General features: G+C 43.7%; 1 protein-coding gene across 2 annotated transcripts in view; it reads left to right on the top strand.

Annotated features, from left to right (window-relative positions):
• LOC119396982 (U3 small nucleolar RNA-associated protein 6 homolog) overlaps positions 1-13,862 on the top strand; it is a 71,195-nt gene that overhangs the window by 10,652 nt on the left and 46,681 nt on the right. For both annotated transcript variants that reach the window (XM_037664383.1, XM_049417294.1), the window contains exons 7-11: positions 2,885-3,003; positions 3,072-3,104; positions 6,177-6,218; positions 7,882-7,963; positions 8,388-8,469. In XM_037664383.1, coding sequence (XP_037520311.1) covers positions 2,885-3,003; positions 3,072-3,104; positions 6,177-6,218; positions 7,882-7,963; positions 8,388-8,469 — 358 coding nt within the window. The remainder of the gene's footprint in view (positions 1-2,884; positions 3,004-3,071; positions 3,105-6,176; positions 6,219-7,881; positions 7,964-8,387; positions 8,470-13,862) is intronic.

The raw sequence follows: 13,862 nt of genomic DNA, 5'->3' as shown, positions 1-13,862 counted from the left end.
TGAAAAAGGTTGTAGACACATATGGTCAAGTACAATATGTAAGAGAACCAACATGCAGAGGTAATGTCCTAGATTGGTTGTTTTCAAGCTCACCTAATGTAGTAAGCTCTACAACAGTCGTGCCAGGAAGTAGCAACCATTCGGCTGTTGTTGCGACAGTCAAAACCAAAAGTCAATGATTTACTTCTTGCGAGAATAGAAAGATATTTTTTTATAATAAAGCGGATTATGAAAGTAAACCAAAAACTACTTCAATACCTGCCTACTTTTGAATGCTTAGTGGACGAATGTGACATTCATGAGCTGTGGAATACGTTCAAAGTGAAATTGGGTAAGCTTGCGAACGAACATATACCAAACGTACATTCTTCCAAACTTAAAAAATGTAAAAAACTGGGTTACATCATCCATTATATGAATTATACAAAAAAGGAAACAGATTTTTGTGCAGTATAAGAAAACGAAGAGCAAGGCTCATTATGAGAGGTTGGCCCAAATAACGCTTAATTATAAGCTCAGTAGAAGATCGCAAAAGAAAATTATTTCAAAGGACTAAATGAAAGGTTGAAAACCAATCCTAAGCTTTTTTAGAAGTATTTAAAGGAGTGCGGATCAAGTGACCTGGGCATTCCAGGAATCATTTGCAATAACCAAGTCGTCACGGATGATGAAGCTGAGGCAACATATCTAAATGAGTTCTTCCGTTCAGTATTTCTTCCAGCGAAATGCGACAGTTTAACGACCCCTGTTAGCAGTGTGCTGCCTATGGCACAGGTGGAACTCAGCGTGTCCGGTATAAAAAAGTTGTTGGAGCAATTGGACGAATCCAAGGCAGTTGGTCCTGACAGCATCTCGCCTCGCGTGCTAAAGCGCTGCACTTCGACGGTTTTCCTTTATCTTTTTGTTATCTTTACGCAGTCGCTCTGCACCAGTAAACTGCCTTACGACTGGAAGAATACACACGTCATGCCAATTCATAAAGGTGGTTCGAGAAAAGATGTCCAAAATTATAGGCCCATTTCCCCGACATGTATGCAAATTAATGGAACACATAATTTACTCAGTTATCATGAATCACCTCGTAGAGAACAGTATCCTAATTAAAGAACAGCATGGCTTCCATAAGGGCTTGCCCTGCACTACACAACTTGTATAATTCTATCACGATTTAGGGTGTGAAATTGATTCTGAAGGCCAGATAGATTGTTTGTTTTTAGATTTTCGAAAAACTTTCGACACGGTTACCCACTCACTTCTTATTTACAAACTTCAGCAAATAGGTATACATAGTGATGCTATCAAATGGATTGAAAATATCTTATTGGAGCGCAGCCAGTGTGTTGTTAATGGCAAAAAATCGAGTCACATAAACGTCACCTCAGGAGTCCCACAGGGCTCCGTATTGGGACCTACATTATTTTTTATATATATTAACGACATAAATTTGGGTATTACGTCCACCTTACGACTGTTTGCAGATGGTTGCGTGGTGTACCAAAAAATATCTTCTGACCAGGATGCGACAGCACTTCAGGGAGACTTGAATAGAATACATGACTGGGGTGTAAACAGTGGAACGTGTGTCTAGATGCTAAAAAGTGCGTCCATATGTGTTTCACTGAAACGCAAAAACCACTGATAAATAACTACTGTGTAAGTTGGTTACCACAGTTGATGTTTCTAAGTACTTAGGTGTCGTGTTTTCTGCTGATCGTTCATGGAAAGCGCATATTAGTGAGATAGTTGGTAAGGCTGGACGGGCGCTGAACTTTGTTCAACGAAATCTAAGATGTCGAGAGATTGAATTAAAATGGAATGTGTTTACTACAGGTGTAAGAACAATATTAGAGTACGCCTGCCCACTATGGGATCCATCGGAAGCCAATCTTACTTCTCAGATGGAAAGTATTCAAAACAGAGTAGCCAGGTACGTCCTGAGCAGGTATCGTAGAACAGACAGTGTCACAATGATGAAACAACAATTGAACTGGGAGTTGTTGTCTTGTGCCAACGGAAGTTAAGGCTGAAATTGTTTTTTCAAATATATAACAACAAGGTAGGCATAAACAAGGACACTTACTTAAAAGACACCTTTTTATCTTTCTAAACGTAACGATCACAAACTCAAAATCCATGAATACCGGCCCAGGACTTGTATGTTCGCTAATTCTTTTTTCCGAAGTGTGTAGCAGAATGGCACAAGCTTTCTGAAAAACAAGTATGTTGTGCAAATGAAGACTTATTTGTATCTCTGTTGTAAACACCCCCCCCCCTGCTGTAACGCTAAGGGCAATGCGGGGTAATTCTTGAATAAATAATAAAGAATTTTCCAGAATTGAGCCATAGAGGCAGCCATTTTTTCATTGCAAATGCTCAAATAACCTTTAATCAAGAGAAATAGTGTGCACAATGCCATTAAAATTGTCAAGCATTGCCATCTAGCTTCAAAAATCACAACTAGAAGCAAGCCTAGAGAACTTAGGTGGTAGCCTAGTGGTTTTAGTGTTGTACTGCCGAACTTGAGGTTGCGGGTTTCTTTCTGGCTGTGGTGGCTGCATTTCGACAAGGGCAAGGTGCCTATGTGCTTAGATTGGCTGGTTAGAACAGCGAGTGGTCAGAATCAATCTGTTGTCTATTACGACGACATGCCTCATTAGGATAATGTGGTTCCGGACGTAAAACTGGAGAATTTTAAGCAAGCTAATGAGTACATCCTTGTCATCGGTTCACACTGCAAGGCATTTCTTCCCCAGACAACTGTACGCATTATTGGCTGCATTGGTTCAAATACATGGGTCAGCTACACTTGTCAACATTTGATGATAAACATTATAGCACCAAGTTTGAAGTGTTTAGCATGAGGTTGCTGCTTTTGTTCTACCAGAGATCTGGGTGGCTGCTGCAAAGTGGCAGCTTGAGTGCAACTCCTCTCCTGAAATGGCACGCAAGCTTCTTCAAAGGGGGTTGCTGTTCAACAACAAGTCATTCCTGCTTTGGCATGAGGTATGGCAGCCCTTTCTGGTGTCTCTGCTGTACGTTTCTCATTGCTTTCTTTTGTTACATGGTTGCAGTACTTCCGAATGGAGCTGATTTTTGTTGACAAGGTGAGTCTGGCAATCTCCATTAAATACTATTGGGGATGGAAGTGCTGCGTCAAGACATGCTGCGCCAAGCAGGTGTTCTTTGCATATATTGTGCCAATGCCACATGAGCAGCGTAACCTCCACTGCTGTACTAGTTCACTGTAGCTGCACTACATGAGGAATTGTAGTGGTTCCGTAACAGAAACTGCATTGTTGTAGCTGCCAAGCTGTCGGCTGTTGGTGCTTGGTCACTTCAGTTGCGCGGCTTTACAGTGCAGTGTCCACATTGCTGTGAGGGCGGATAGCAAAAGTGCCCGTGCACTTTGATTTAGTCACACATTAAGGAACCCAGGCAGTGAGAATTAATGCGCAGTACCCCACTACAGCGCGCTTCAGTCATATCAGGGTTTTGGCAGGTAAAACCCTCTTAAGTTATTACACAGGGTGCATACAGGTCCTTGAAATCCTTGAAAACCCTTGAATTTGAAAAAAGCGTTTTCAAGGCCCTTAAAAGGCCTGGAATTTTTTCTGATCCTTGAATTTCCTGAGCAGTGCGCTCTCATATCGACACTGCGACCTCCTTAAAGGGGTACTGACACAAAATTTCGCGGCCGAGATAGCCTGCTGGATCGATTCCCGTGTACGTGCGTGTACCATCTGCAAAATATCGGCAGCGAATAAAGCTTGGAAGGTGTGTTATATGAATTTTGAAGTTCGCGAGCGCGATCCAGCATTATAGGCCGCACCTAGTGCATTGACACCCTTGGAGGTGACCCGAGGTGACCCCCCTACTTCCCCTACGTAACCGTTGCAGCCGGTACAAGTTTCGATGACGTCGTAGCCGCCATTTCTGTTTTGACGCGCTTCCCGACAAATCGCTCCTCGCCAGCGGGTTAAACATGAAGTGAATCGCCACGTCGAAAATTCCTTCGATCCCCGCCGCAAGAAAATCGTCGCCATCGGACGACGATGAGCCCGACGACGACAGACCGCGCGGAAATGCGTCACTGTTCTGTGTGCTCACGTGACCGAGCGTTTCACTCGCTAGGTGGTGATAGTTGCACCCAGCGGCTTGCCGTTTTTGGATCTCTGTCAAACCGAAACTGAGGCTGTGTCGGTAATGAGGAGCTTGTAATTAATTATCTGTCGCGCGCTGCAGCAATCGGTGTGCCGTGTGATGACTAACAGGCCCCAGCAACTCATTGCAGCAAAAAAACGCGGGGCAAAAATTTTTGTGTCAGGACTCCTTTAAGTGGTAGCCTGACGAGCTCCCGTTTTCAGAAGCACTAATGTGGTGTGAACGCACATGATTCCGTTTTGGAAAACTGCACAGGACAAAAAAAAAGTCACAGTTTCGCCGCGAGGGCGGAGCAGCGAATGCGATAGCAAGAAACTAGAATGTCACACGAAGAACGGCAAGCAACTCGATACTTGCAGTGCGACGCACAAGCACAAAGGACGCACAAAGAGAGCACACAAAAGACAAGCACGAGCGAGCAACTGTCACAGCTCGGCACTTGCAGCACGCTGCTTTAACATAAAGAAGGACGCTCGAAAAGAACGCACAGGTATACGCAGAACGAGTGTGAACTAATAACTGTCTCAGTTGTTACTTCTTTTTGTTTGAGCAGTGGTGCACTGCAAGTGTCGACTGTGCACAACCCAACGCTCTTAGATATCTTTTTTCTTGAAAACATGGCCTCTGAGATTGTGCGCCGGCAGGTTTCTCTCCGGCCGTCCCAATCACATGGAGACAGCATAATTTCAGAGGTGGGCATGGCCAACTCCTCCTCCGCGCCATGCTGCTCGCCACCGAGGCATCAACGAGGGCTGTTCAAGCGCTGGGGAAACTGCCACACTTTCGGTGCGGCTAGGCAGAGGCAAGGGAAAAATGGTTTCGCGCTACTATGTGATCTTCCACTGACTTGGAAATGACAGCTTATTGTGTACAGCAGTAGTGATCGTGTTAGAAACCGCACAAAAACATAGATGTGCATTTAACACGGTGTGAGCACAGTGGTGACATCGAAATGTCCTGTCAGTTGCGCAGAACGCCAGCACCGCATCTACGCAAGGTAACCGCTCAAATGCTTAGTTTAAGCAGCATGAGTGCTTTACAAAGAAGTAAGGTCCAGCACACGGTGAAGAGGGGCGCTAACTGAACCGACCAAACTTGTCACTCAGCATCAGTCATGCTTTCTTCTTGCGATGTCGCTGCTGCTGCCAGGGCTGGCATGGCCAGGCAGACCTGCGGCGAAGGCGAAATCTGTGTTTGCATAGCTTTCCAGTCTCTCTAGCACAGTGCTTCGCGCTCTCCTGATGGCTTCCTATGTTTCCCTTCCAAACTACACTAACCAAAACAAAAAGCGCTCAAACATGTGCTGCGAGCTTTTTGTGCGTGTGGCGAGTGCGTGGACCTGCAAAATGGCGACCCCACTGCTAGCGCTCCTCGCAGATGACATCAAGTGCATACCTCCTAGTACATTTATTTATCTTTGTATAACTGAAACAACATTACGCTGAATGTTTTGAATATGTTTGGTGAACTTCACCAAGCTTATACTGGAGAAATCTCAACCGCTGTTGTAAAAATTCATTGTGTGTTGTGAGCTTTTTTTTTTTTTTGTACGGTTTAGGACTTGCAAAGTGATCCAGGCTAGTCATTATTAACATCATTGTGATATACATTTATTTATCTTTATATAAGTGAAATAACACTACACTGTATGTTTTTAATATATTTGGTGAACTTCAAGCCTATACAGAGAAATCTCAACTGCTTTTGTAAGCGTTCATTGTGCGTTGTTATCTTGAGAGAAGTTATCAAGACTAGATGTTTTTGTTATAATTGTGGTATCCATTTATTTATTGTAAGTGCAATAAAATTAGTGATTTTTAAAAATTTTAGAGTAAGAAAATTCCAACTTTGCATGTCACTTTGAGTCCTTGAAAAAGCTGTGACAGATCCTGGAAAGTCGATATATTTGAATGTTTTCTTTGGAAACCTGTATGAACCCTGTTACAGCTTGGTTTCAAAAGGTGAAATACTGGATTTTTGTATATTGTTTGTTCTTTCTTTTTTTGTCCTCCTAGATGAGAAAAAGAAAGGAAGTGCTTTGCATTGAGGAGAAAGAGGTAAGTGGGTTGGGAGTATGGGCAGTCACATCTGGCCGAGGAGAAGCTTGTTTGATTTTATTTAAAGCTCATCTCAACAGTTGATCCATGGCATCGAAACAGAAATAAGCTTATTTGGCTTGGCGGAAAATCATAAAACTGTAGCACGGTTGTTGCGTTGCCCTTCACTAATTATTTGGCCTTTTATTGTGAATTCGCAGTTTCTAGGAGGCACAGGAATAAAAGTGAAAATGTACTAGTACATTTATTGGCGTGCTCACCATAGCGATTAGGTGAATGGCCTGCATTGTTGCATGTGGGAAGAGCAAAGCCATGATTGCACGGGTGTGTCAAGGGAACTCATTTGTTTCTGCATAACCAAAATTTGAAACCGCTGCTGTAAGACATATTGCCAAGGTGACCACAAGTAGCTAGAAAAGATAGGAACATATATTTTAAAAAATATATATACAGTAAAACCTTGTTAATTCAAAGTCACTGGGACTGTGAAATGTCTTCAAATTAAGCAGGTTTTCGAATTAACGAAACATACAAAAAGTGGGATGCAAGGAACCTTGGAATTACTGAAAGTAATCAGAGGTAGTCGTTTGCTGTGCCTGCTAGTTTGCGGCTCCAAGGGTTTTGTTTTCCAGGAACACCTGGTCCCAATTTTGCCGCAAATATGGGAAAACGGCAGGCCTCGCTGCTGCCAGCGAGAAAAAAAAAAGAAAAACGGGCCTGTGGTCAGCGGAAATGCGTGCCTGCGGAAAAGAAGACGTGCTTCACTGCAACACAGTGGTGACACGTGGGCAGCATATCACCTTCTCCTCGCAGCGTCAGCGCGTCATGATGAGACCATTCACCCATTTTTTTCTGTCAAATAATAATTTAATAATGGCCACTGTGACAGAATTCGCATAGTGTCCTGGCTGGAAAACGTGATCACTGAAGTTTTCAAAGTAGGTGTTGCAGGCAAGAACTCCTCCTCCGGCAGTGCAAGTGCACAAATTGCCGGAGCAACCGCCATTCAGAGGTTTGCATACATCGCGAATACTGTCAAACCGTCCTTTATTAATTTCTTTACCTTACCAGAAAGAATGGGTAAATGACGACGTGCTGACATTTCGAGAAGCATGAAACATGCTGCCCACGTGTCGCCACTGTGTTGCAGTGAAGCACGTCTTCTTTCCCGCAGGCATACATTTCAGCTGACGATGAGACCGCTTTTCTTTTTTCTTTTTCTTTTTTTTTTTTTGCCCTGGCAGCAGCGAGGCTAGGGTGTTTCATCTGTCACCCATTAGTATCGCTACACTACATTGCCTTGCGGCTCATAAGGGACAACATTTAAACGGATTTGCGGCGAAATCGGGATCGGGAATTGGCACATGGCACGCAAAGTTTTCGATTTAACCAGGCTGGGGCTGATCGCCGCTTCAAATTATCCACTGAAGGTTACATTGCAAAATACGGGACTGCAGAAATCTTTCGAATTAAGCAGGATTTTCAAATATCTGAGTTCGAATTAGTGAGGTTTTACTGTACAGGGTCCACAGCCGATTGCGCAACATTTGCTTCTTTGTCTTTGTGTGCTACTTGGCAGCACACTTATGCACAAGTACCTTACAACATCACATATGTAATGCCTGGATGTGTAGTTATCTTATGTGCTTTTCTTGTTGTGAAGGATGATGCAGAAGCTCAAGATGCTGTCCTCAAGGCCAAAATCCCTTCCCTCATCTATGATGCTGCTGTCAAGTCCATTCCAGGTGCTTCGTTTGCTGTACTGATTTTCCATGGTCGTGCGTTCCTTGATAGCTGCTGGGTGGTACTGTAGTTATTTCACACCTAGTAATGCAACCATCAGAAAACTGCTGCAGCAAGGAAGCAGCATTGTGCTATATTGCAGCTCATGGGTTAAAGGGTCCCTTAGATGTATTTTTTTTTGCATTTGTACAAATGCTTAGACTACAACATTGGCTAATAGTTCTCACCATAATTTGAGTGGAGCAGCTTGTATCAAGGGAGCTTGTCTAATGTGGTCATGGATGCTAAGTTTGGGTGCATGCTCAGTTACGTTTGCAACTAAGTAGCAGAACAGTTTACAGCAGCTATTGTAAGTAACTATCTAATACTCTTTATTTTGGTACTGATTGAAGGTTATTGATGTATTTTCTGTCCGACTCCTTACAGACATTGAGTTCGCCTTGTCCTTTCTGCCAATCTGTGATGCCTTTGACTTTGCTCACCACTTGGCAGAGCGGATACTGGAAGAGTGAGTACACATTTGAACTTGGCTGATTGTTTCGATTTAAGATTTATGAATCTCCATTTAATGAATGTGGACAAGAAGTTGAACCTGGATATATTTAACTCAAAAGGGATCAGGAAATAGTTTGACGTGTAAATAAGTAACTCAAGGTATAAAATGTCAGAAAATTAGGCCAAGGAAAGCATATGAGGCTTTAATTGTTGTCTTTAACTGTCTTATAGTAATTATCATGTAAATTTAAATGAATGAAAGTGGATGGAAAATCACCCTTTCTGTCGATGGGATCTGAACCCACAACCTTCGAATTATGGATCCAATGCCAACAATTAGCGTCCCCTACTCTTTCCTTGGCCTAAATGTCTGTTGAATTCATCTGGTTTTGTCTAACAAAGAAACAAGCTTCTTGGAAAAAAAGTTTCCCCTCTTTCGTTCATTGTATAGAACATGCCACTCTGAAAGCTCCACACGTCTTGGACATTGTCCTGAGATTGTTAAAAGTGGGAATTTACCAATTTGTTGCTCTAAAACAGCATTGAAGGCGTCAGGCTTACATGTTTTTTATTTTTCATCCACTTTTTCTTTTTTGTGGAATGTGTGTATCGGACCGAGAGGCCTTTTACATCGTTGAAACAGCATGGTGATTCTCTTTTCGAAAATGAACAGCCGCAGGTGGCATACTGCTATGCAGGGTAGTGGGGTCTCTTTGTTATTAGTGGTTTTCATTGCATTGCACGACTGTGCTGCAGTGAAGCCTGCTAATGCAAACAAAGTCTCTGCTGTGTGAACAGTCAATGTTTTTAGACATGTACAGAATTCATTGTAGCTCAAAAGAATGCGGACAGAGGAAGAACAGGGCACCACGAGTCTTGAACTTCCTCTGTCCGGGTCCTTTCGTGCTACAATGACTTCTGTACATGTAAACCAACTCGCCCGAGAAGTTTTACTGTTTTTAGACACTCACCTTGCGCATTTTACCTCCATTGCTTGCACTTCCCTTTGAACCCAATGGCCTGTTTGACAGTATCTACCAAAACAATGCCATTTTATTGGTGCAAATGATTCTGATGAAGGAGGTGATTCTAGTTCAGTCGGGAGAAGCATAATTGCATGGATGCATTACAGCAAAGCTTCCAATATATTAACTCTTTCGTTACCGCATGAAAATGTCCATTTTTTATAGGTCTGAGCAAGAAATTTATTGCTAGTATAAATAATGCTCTAGGTAATATTGCAGCACACCAAATGAATTGCTCTTTATAGATAACACAAGTTTTAAAACAAAAAAGATGTTACAAAACTTATAAAAAATCTGAAATCTACCACTTTTTCAGGAACTTGAGAAAAACAATACAAACAAAACATAATATCTACAAAAATATTACGAACAAACAAAATTCAAAATATACATTTTGAAGGGAAATGATCTAGGAATATTCTAAAAGAAAAATAAACAATCTGCATTGAGCCATTTTTCACACAGATCAAAAATACTGCAGATCGAAAACTGCTTCACCGCTCGTGCCATGCGGTGAAGCAGTTTCTGGTTTTCGTGAAGCACAGGTGGACGCCACAGGTTTCACAAAGAACGTTCGTTTTTTTTTTTTTTTTTTTAACTTTGCGTTCCTCATAGCACTTGCGGCAGTTTTTCCTTTTCGGCATCTTTTTGGGGTGGTGCTGCACTTTTTTTGGCGGAGGCTCCACTCGTGGAACATCATCCGCATCCACCCCGAGAAGCTGTTGAGCGAGCTCCAACCAGAAGGATAGCTGGTCAAAATTAGTTTCTCTGAGTTTCTCTGAAAACGGGAAAAAAAAAATCGCGCGCCGTCGTGAAACGTTTTGTGCTGCTCCGGTGTGCCGGGCCGAGATGCGCGCCGGGCGGTTTTCTTGGTGAAAATTGAAGCTTTCTGGCTGCCGGCGGCAGCACATCCTGTCCAAGCGCTGCGCGTATCCTGCAGATAACCAGGATATCTCAAAGGTCGTGCACCTAGATTGGCAGATAAGCGCTTCCGACGGACGAGACTGCTCAAGGCCGAAACTGGTACACAGCTGAGGATGGCCCGGGCTGGCTCGAAGCATCGTCGCTGTCAGCGCTTGAAGATGAGCTGGTGTCGTCTTCGGACTCATAGGTCGACTCAGCTTCACTAAATTCGTGAGCGGGTTGAGCACGCTTTCGAGCGGAACGTTTTTCCCGCGACGTAGCCCCGCGGGTTGACGACGCCATGGGAGCGGCCGAGAGATTGCCGCGCGCGCCGATGCTAACGCCTGATGCGACCCTCTCGCGTAGATAAAGAGAAACGAAACCAAAACTGCTGCAAACTGGCTAAAAAGGCCAGATCAACAAGTTAGAGACGCGACGGACCTTCAGAAACGAGCTGTATTTGAATAATATTGCGCAAACTCTGAAGCAAAGCTCGCTAGTGAGTAGCAGGTGTCGTTTTCATGTAATTATCACAGCCAAAGTTTATTACCTCGCAGAACTGACGACACAATTTGATAATTGACTTCTTAGGAATCGTTTGATACCAAAATGTTGATAATACTGGAGCACAAACATGAGCAGCGCATTTTTTTCCAGAGTGTGGCAGCCACGCCCCCTTTTCCAGTAACACATGCGCATTCGTTCGCGAAAAACTCCGTCAAAAATCGCAACGTCATCAGAGCGGGAAAATTTAAACGGATTGTAGAAGAGCAGTCCCAGAACTAAACGCGAGATGCTGCAGCATGCACGGGAAAAATTTTTAACGCGTCGAAATCGGCAGCTTTTTTTGTCGATCACCGGTGATCGATTTGAATAGGCGTGGTAACGAAAGAGTTAAATGTGGAGGTGGACAGGATGTCTACACAGAGCGTCGCAACTATCGTGCAGCACGATTTAAAGAAAGGGGAACGACGTTACGCAAAGCAAAGCTAGTTTATATTGTTCCTAGTACACTGGAGCAACCACTATTATTTTTTCATTAATTAGGTTTAAATAATTAGTCATAATTATATTTGTAACTCGACAAGTACAAAATTTCAATGAGGCATATGTAGGCACATTCGAATGACATCTAACTGCTCCATTTTCAACAACGTACTAATTGTGCGTTCATTTTTTCTGGTTGATAAAGAAAGCCCGTGAAATCTGAAAAGTGACATGTGACTAGACTGTTGAGCGCATCAGAAAGCTGCATCCTCAAACAGGCTCGCTGTGAGGTAGCCAATATAAATGAAAAAAATATGGATCGTACTATCTACCACTCCCCGGACAAAGAAACTCGCCGCTTTGGCCTTACAGAGTCGGGCCATAATCAGAACAGCACTCCTGCAACATTATCAATGAGGACAGTTGGCTGTGAGATCTGGATAATTATAGTGGCATAGTCGAGTGGAAGGAATTCCTGCAAGATTGCGACGCATGTTGGCGCCCGACCTGTAATCTTGCCAAAGTGCAGAACGCTGTCTCTCACAATGGACAACAGGTTGCTTGTAGTAAGCTTATTTGAGGGCGCTACTTTCTTTTGTGGGTGGGAGCGTTGTCACGTGTTATTTTTCACATTTCGTGGGCTTTCTTTATCAGCCGAAAAAAATTATCACGCAATTAGTAGGTTGTTGAAAATAGCGCAGTTAGATGTCATTTGAACATGCCTACATACGCCTCATTGGCATTTTGATAATTACGTGAGTACCTGTCGAGTTATCAATACAATTATTAATAATTAATTAAACCTTCTTAACGAAAAAATTAGTGGTGGCTACTCCAGTCTACTGGGAACAATAAGTGCTAGGTTTGCTTCGCAGTAGCGCCGTTCCTCTTTTTATTGCGATAGCAATTATGTGGACACTCGTGGAATTTTGCCATCGCCGTCATGTCCCATATATGTATATGTATGTATATATATAAAAAAGGCACAAAGAAAAATAAATCAGAAGAAAAAAATTTCGAAGCACCCAACCAGGGATTTAAACGACCCCTCGCTTCACAGCGCGCTGCGTTAGACAACTCTACCATGCGCCATGCATCTGCCAGCATAATAATAGCGAGCTATTTATATACACCATTTACTGCTGGCAGTACGCAGATCTCAGAAGCTTGAGCGTGTTCTCTATCATGCAACGCTCCTACATTTTCTTTCAATTTGAATACAGTCGAATCCCGCTACAATGAAATTGACGGGACACGCGAAAATGTTCGTTGTCACGGAATTTCGTTGCAGCGAAATTTCATCTATAGACCACAAAAGTTAGGAAGATCTGACTCGTCCTTTGGTCCCGGCAAGCGCATGCATTGTCCCTTTGTATTTAACTCTCGCTAACTCGGACGTACTTGGCCGCACACCAAGTGAATGTATTTTCTCGGGTGCGGGTTATACGCAAATTTCGGTGCACAAGTTGGCTTCACAATAATGCAAGGACGGCGGCTTTACGTCTATACGCGAGTTATACACGAGGGATATAACCGAGCAAATACTATATGCAGGCTACCCTGAAAGCGTGCCGAGCGCGTAGCGCCGCGAAGGAGTGTGCCAAAGTTCGCTAGAGGCTAATTGAAAACCAAGTGCCGAAGCTTCGCACTACCACAGTCATAAGCGAGCAAAAGGAAGGCCGAAACGCTTCGTGCCGTTTAACGACTTTATTGCCTTTAATCTTTCTTCCGGTGTGTTAGCTGTGTACTTGAGCGTATTCACTATTGACGATCGCGACGATAGTGACCACGGTTTTCTGTGCAGTGGTTGCGGCAAACGGTAGTTCCGTTTTCAATCTGTGTGCGCTGGCCGCGCATGTGCCTTCAAAGCGCCGTGGATGTCATTCAGGATCACAGGGCTTGTGACGACGAGCAGTAGTGTTGTTTTGAGTGCTACGTCGAAACAGTGGCGGGAGTTCTTGAAGAGAGATTCTTCCGCGGCCCGCACGTGCATCAAACCCGCCGGCAGCATCATGGCGGATGGACGATCTGTCGCCGAGCATCTCAGTGGCGAATAATTTACCGGGATGTGCTTGTGGTGGCAGAAAGCATGTCTCCGATGAAAACACGGGTCCTGCGATGCGGCCGCACGGCTCTGGCAACGAGGAATGGTCGAGTTTCTAGTGGAATTTTGCGCCAACCCTAGGCAAGCTCCTTCTCCTTACGTGGTGGCACTCGTGAAAACTTCCTTCAAGCGGAAATAACCAGAAAAAGTATTCGTTGTGACGAGACATTTTTTGCATTGTTTTCTATGGGCGGCTGACGGGGAATCGAAAATTATTCGTTGTGGCGGAAATTTCGTTGTAGTGGTATTCGTTATAGCGGGATTCAACTGTACTGCCCTTGAGACGGCCACGAAGAAGTGGCCCCTTTCTGTACCCACTCGCGATTTGGAATGAAAAAAAAAATTGTCGAAGCTTGCACTAAGCCGTGCAAGGCTTGAAACAATGAA

This window comes from Rhipicephalus sanguineus, chromosome 6 (assembly GCF_013339695.2).
Source record: "Rhipicephalus sanguineus isolate Rsan-2018 chromosome 6, BIME_Rsan_1.4, whole genome shotgun sequence".
NCBI classification, from domain to species: Eukaryota; Metazoa; Arthropoda; class Arachnida; order Ixodida; family Ixodidae; genus Rhipicephalus; species Rhipicephalus sanguineus.
The sequence above is the reverse complement of the archived record's forward strand: the minus strand, read 5'-3'. Positions and strand labels throughout refer to the sequence as shown.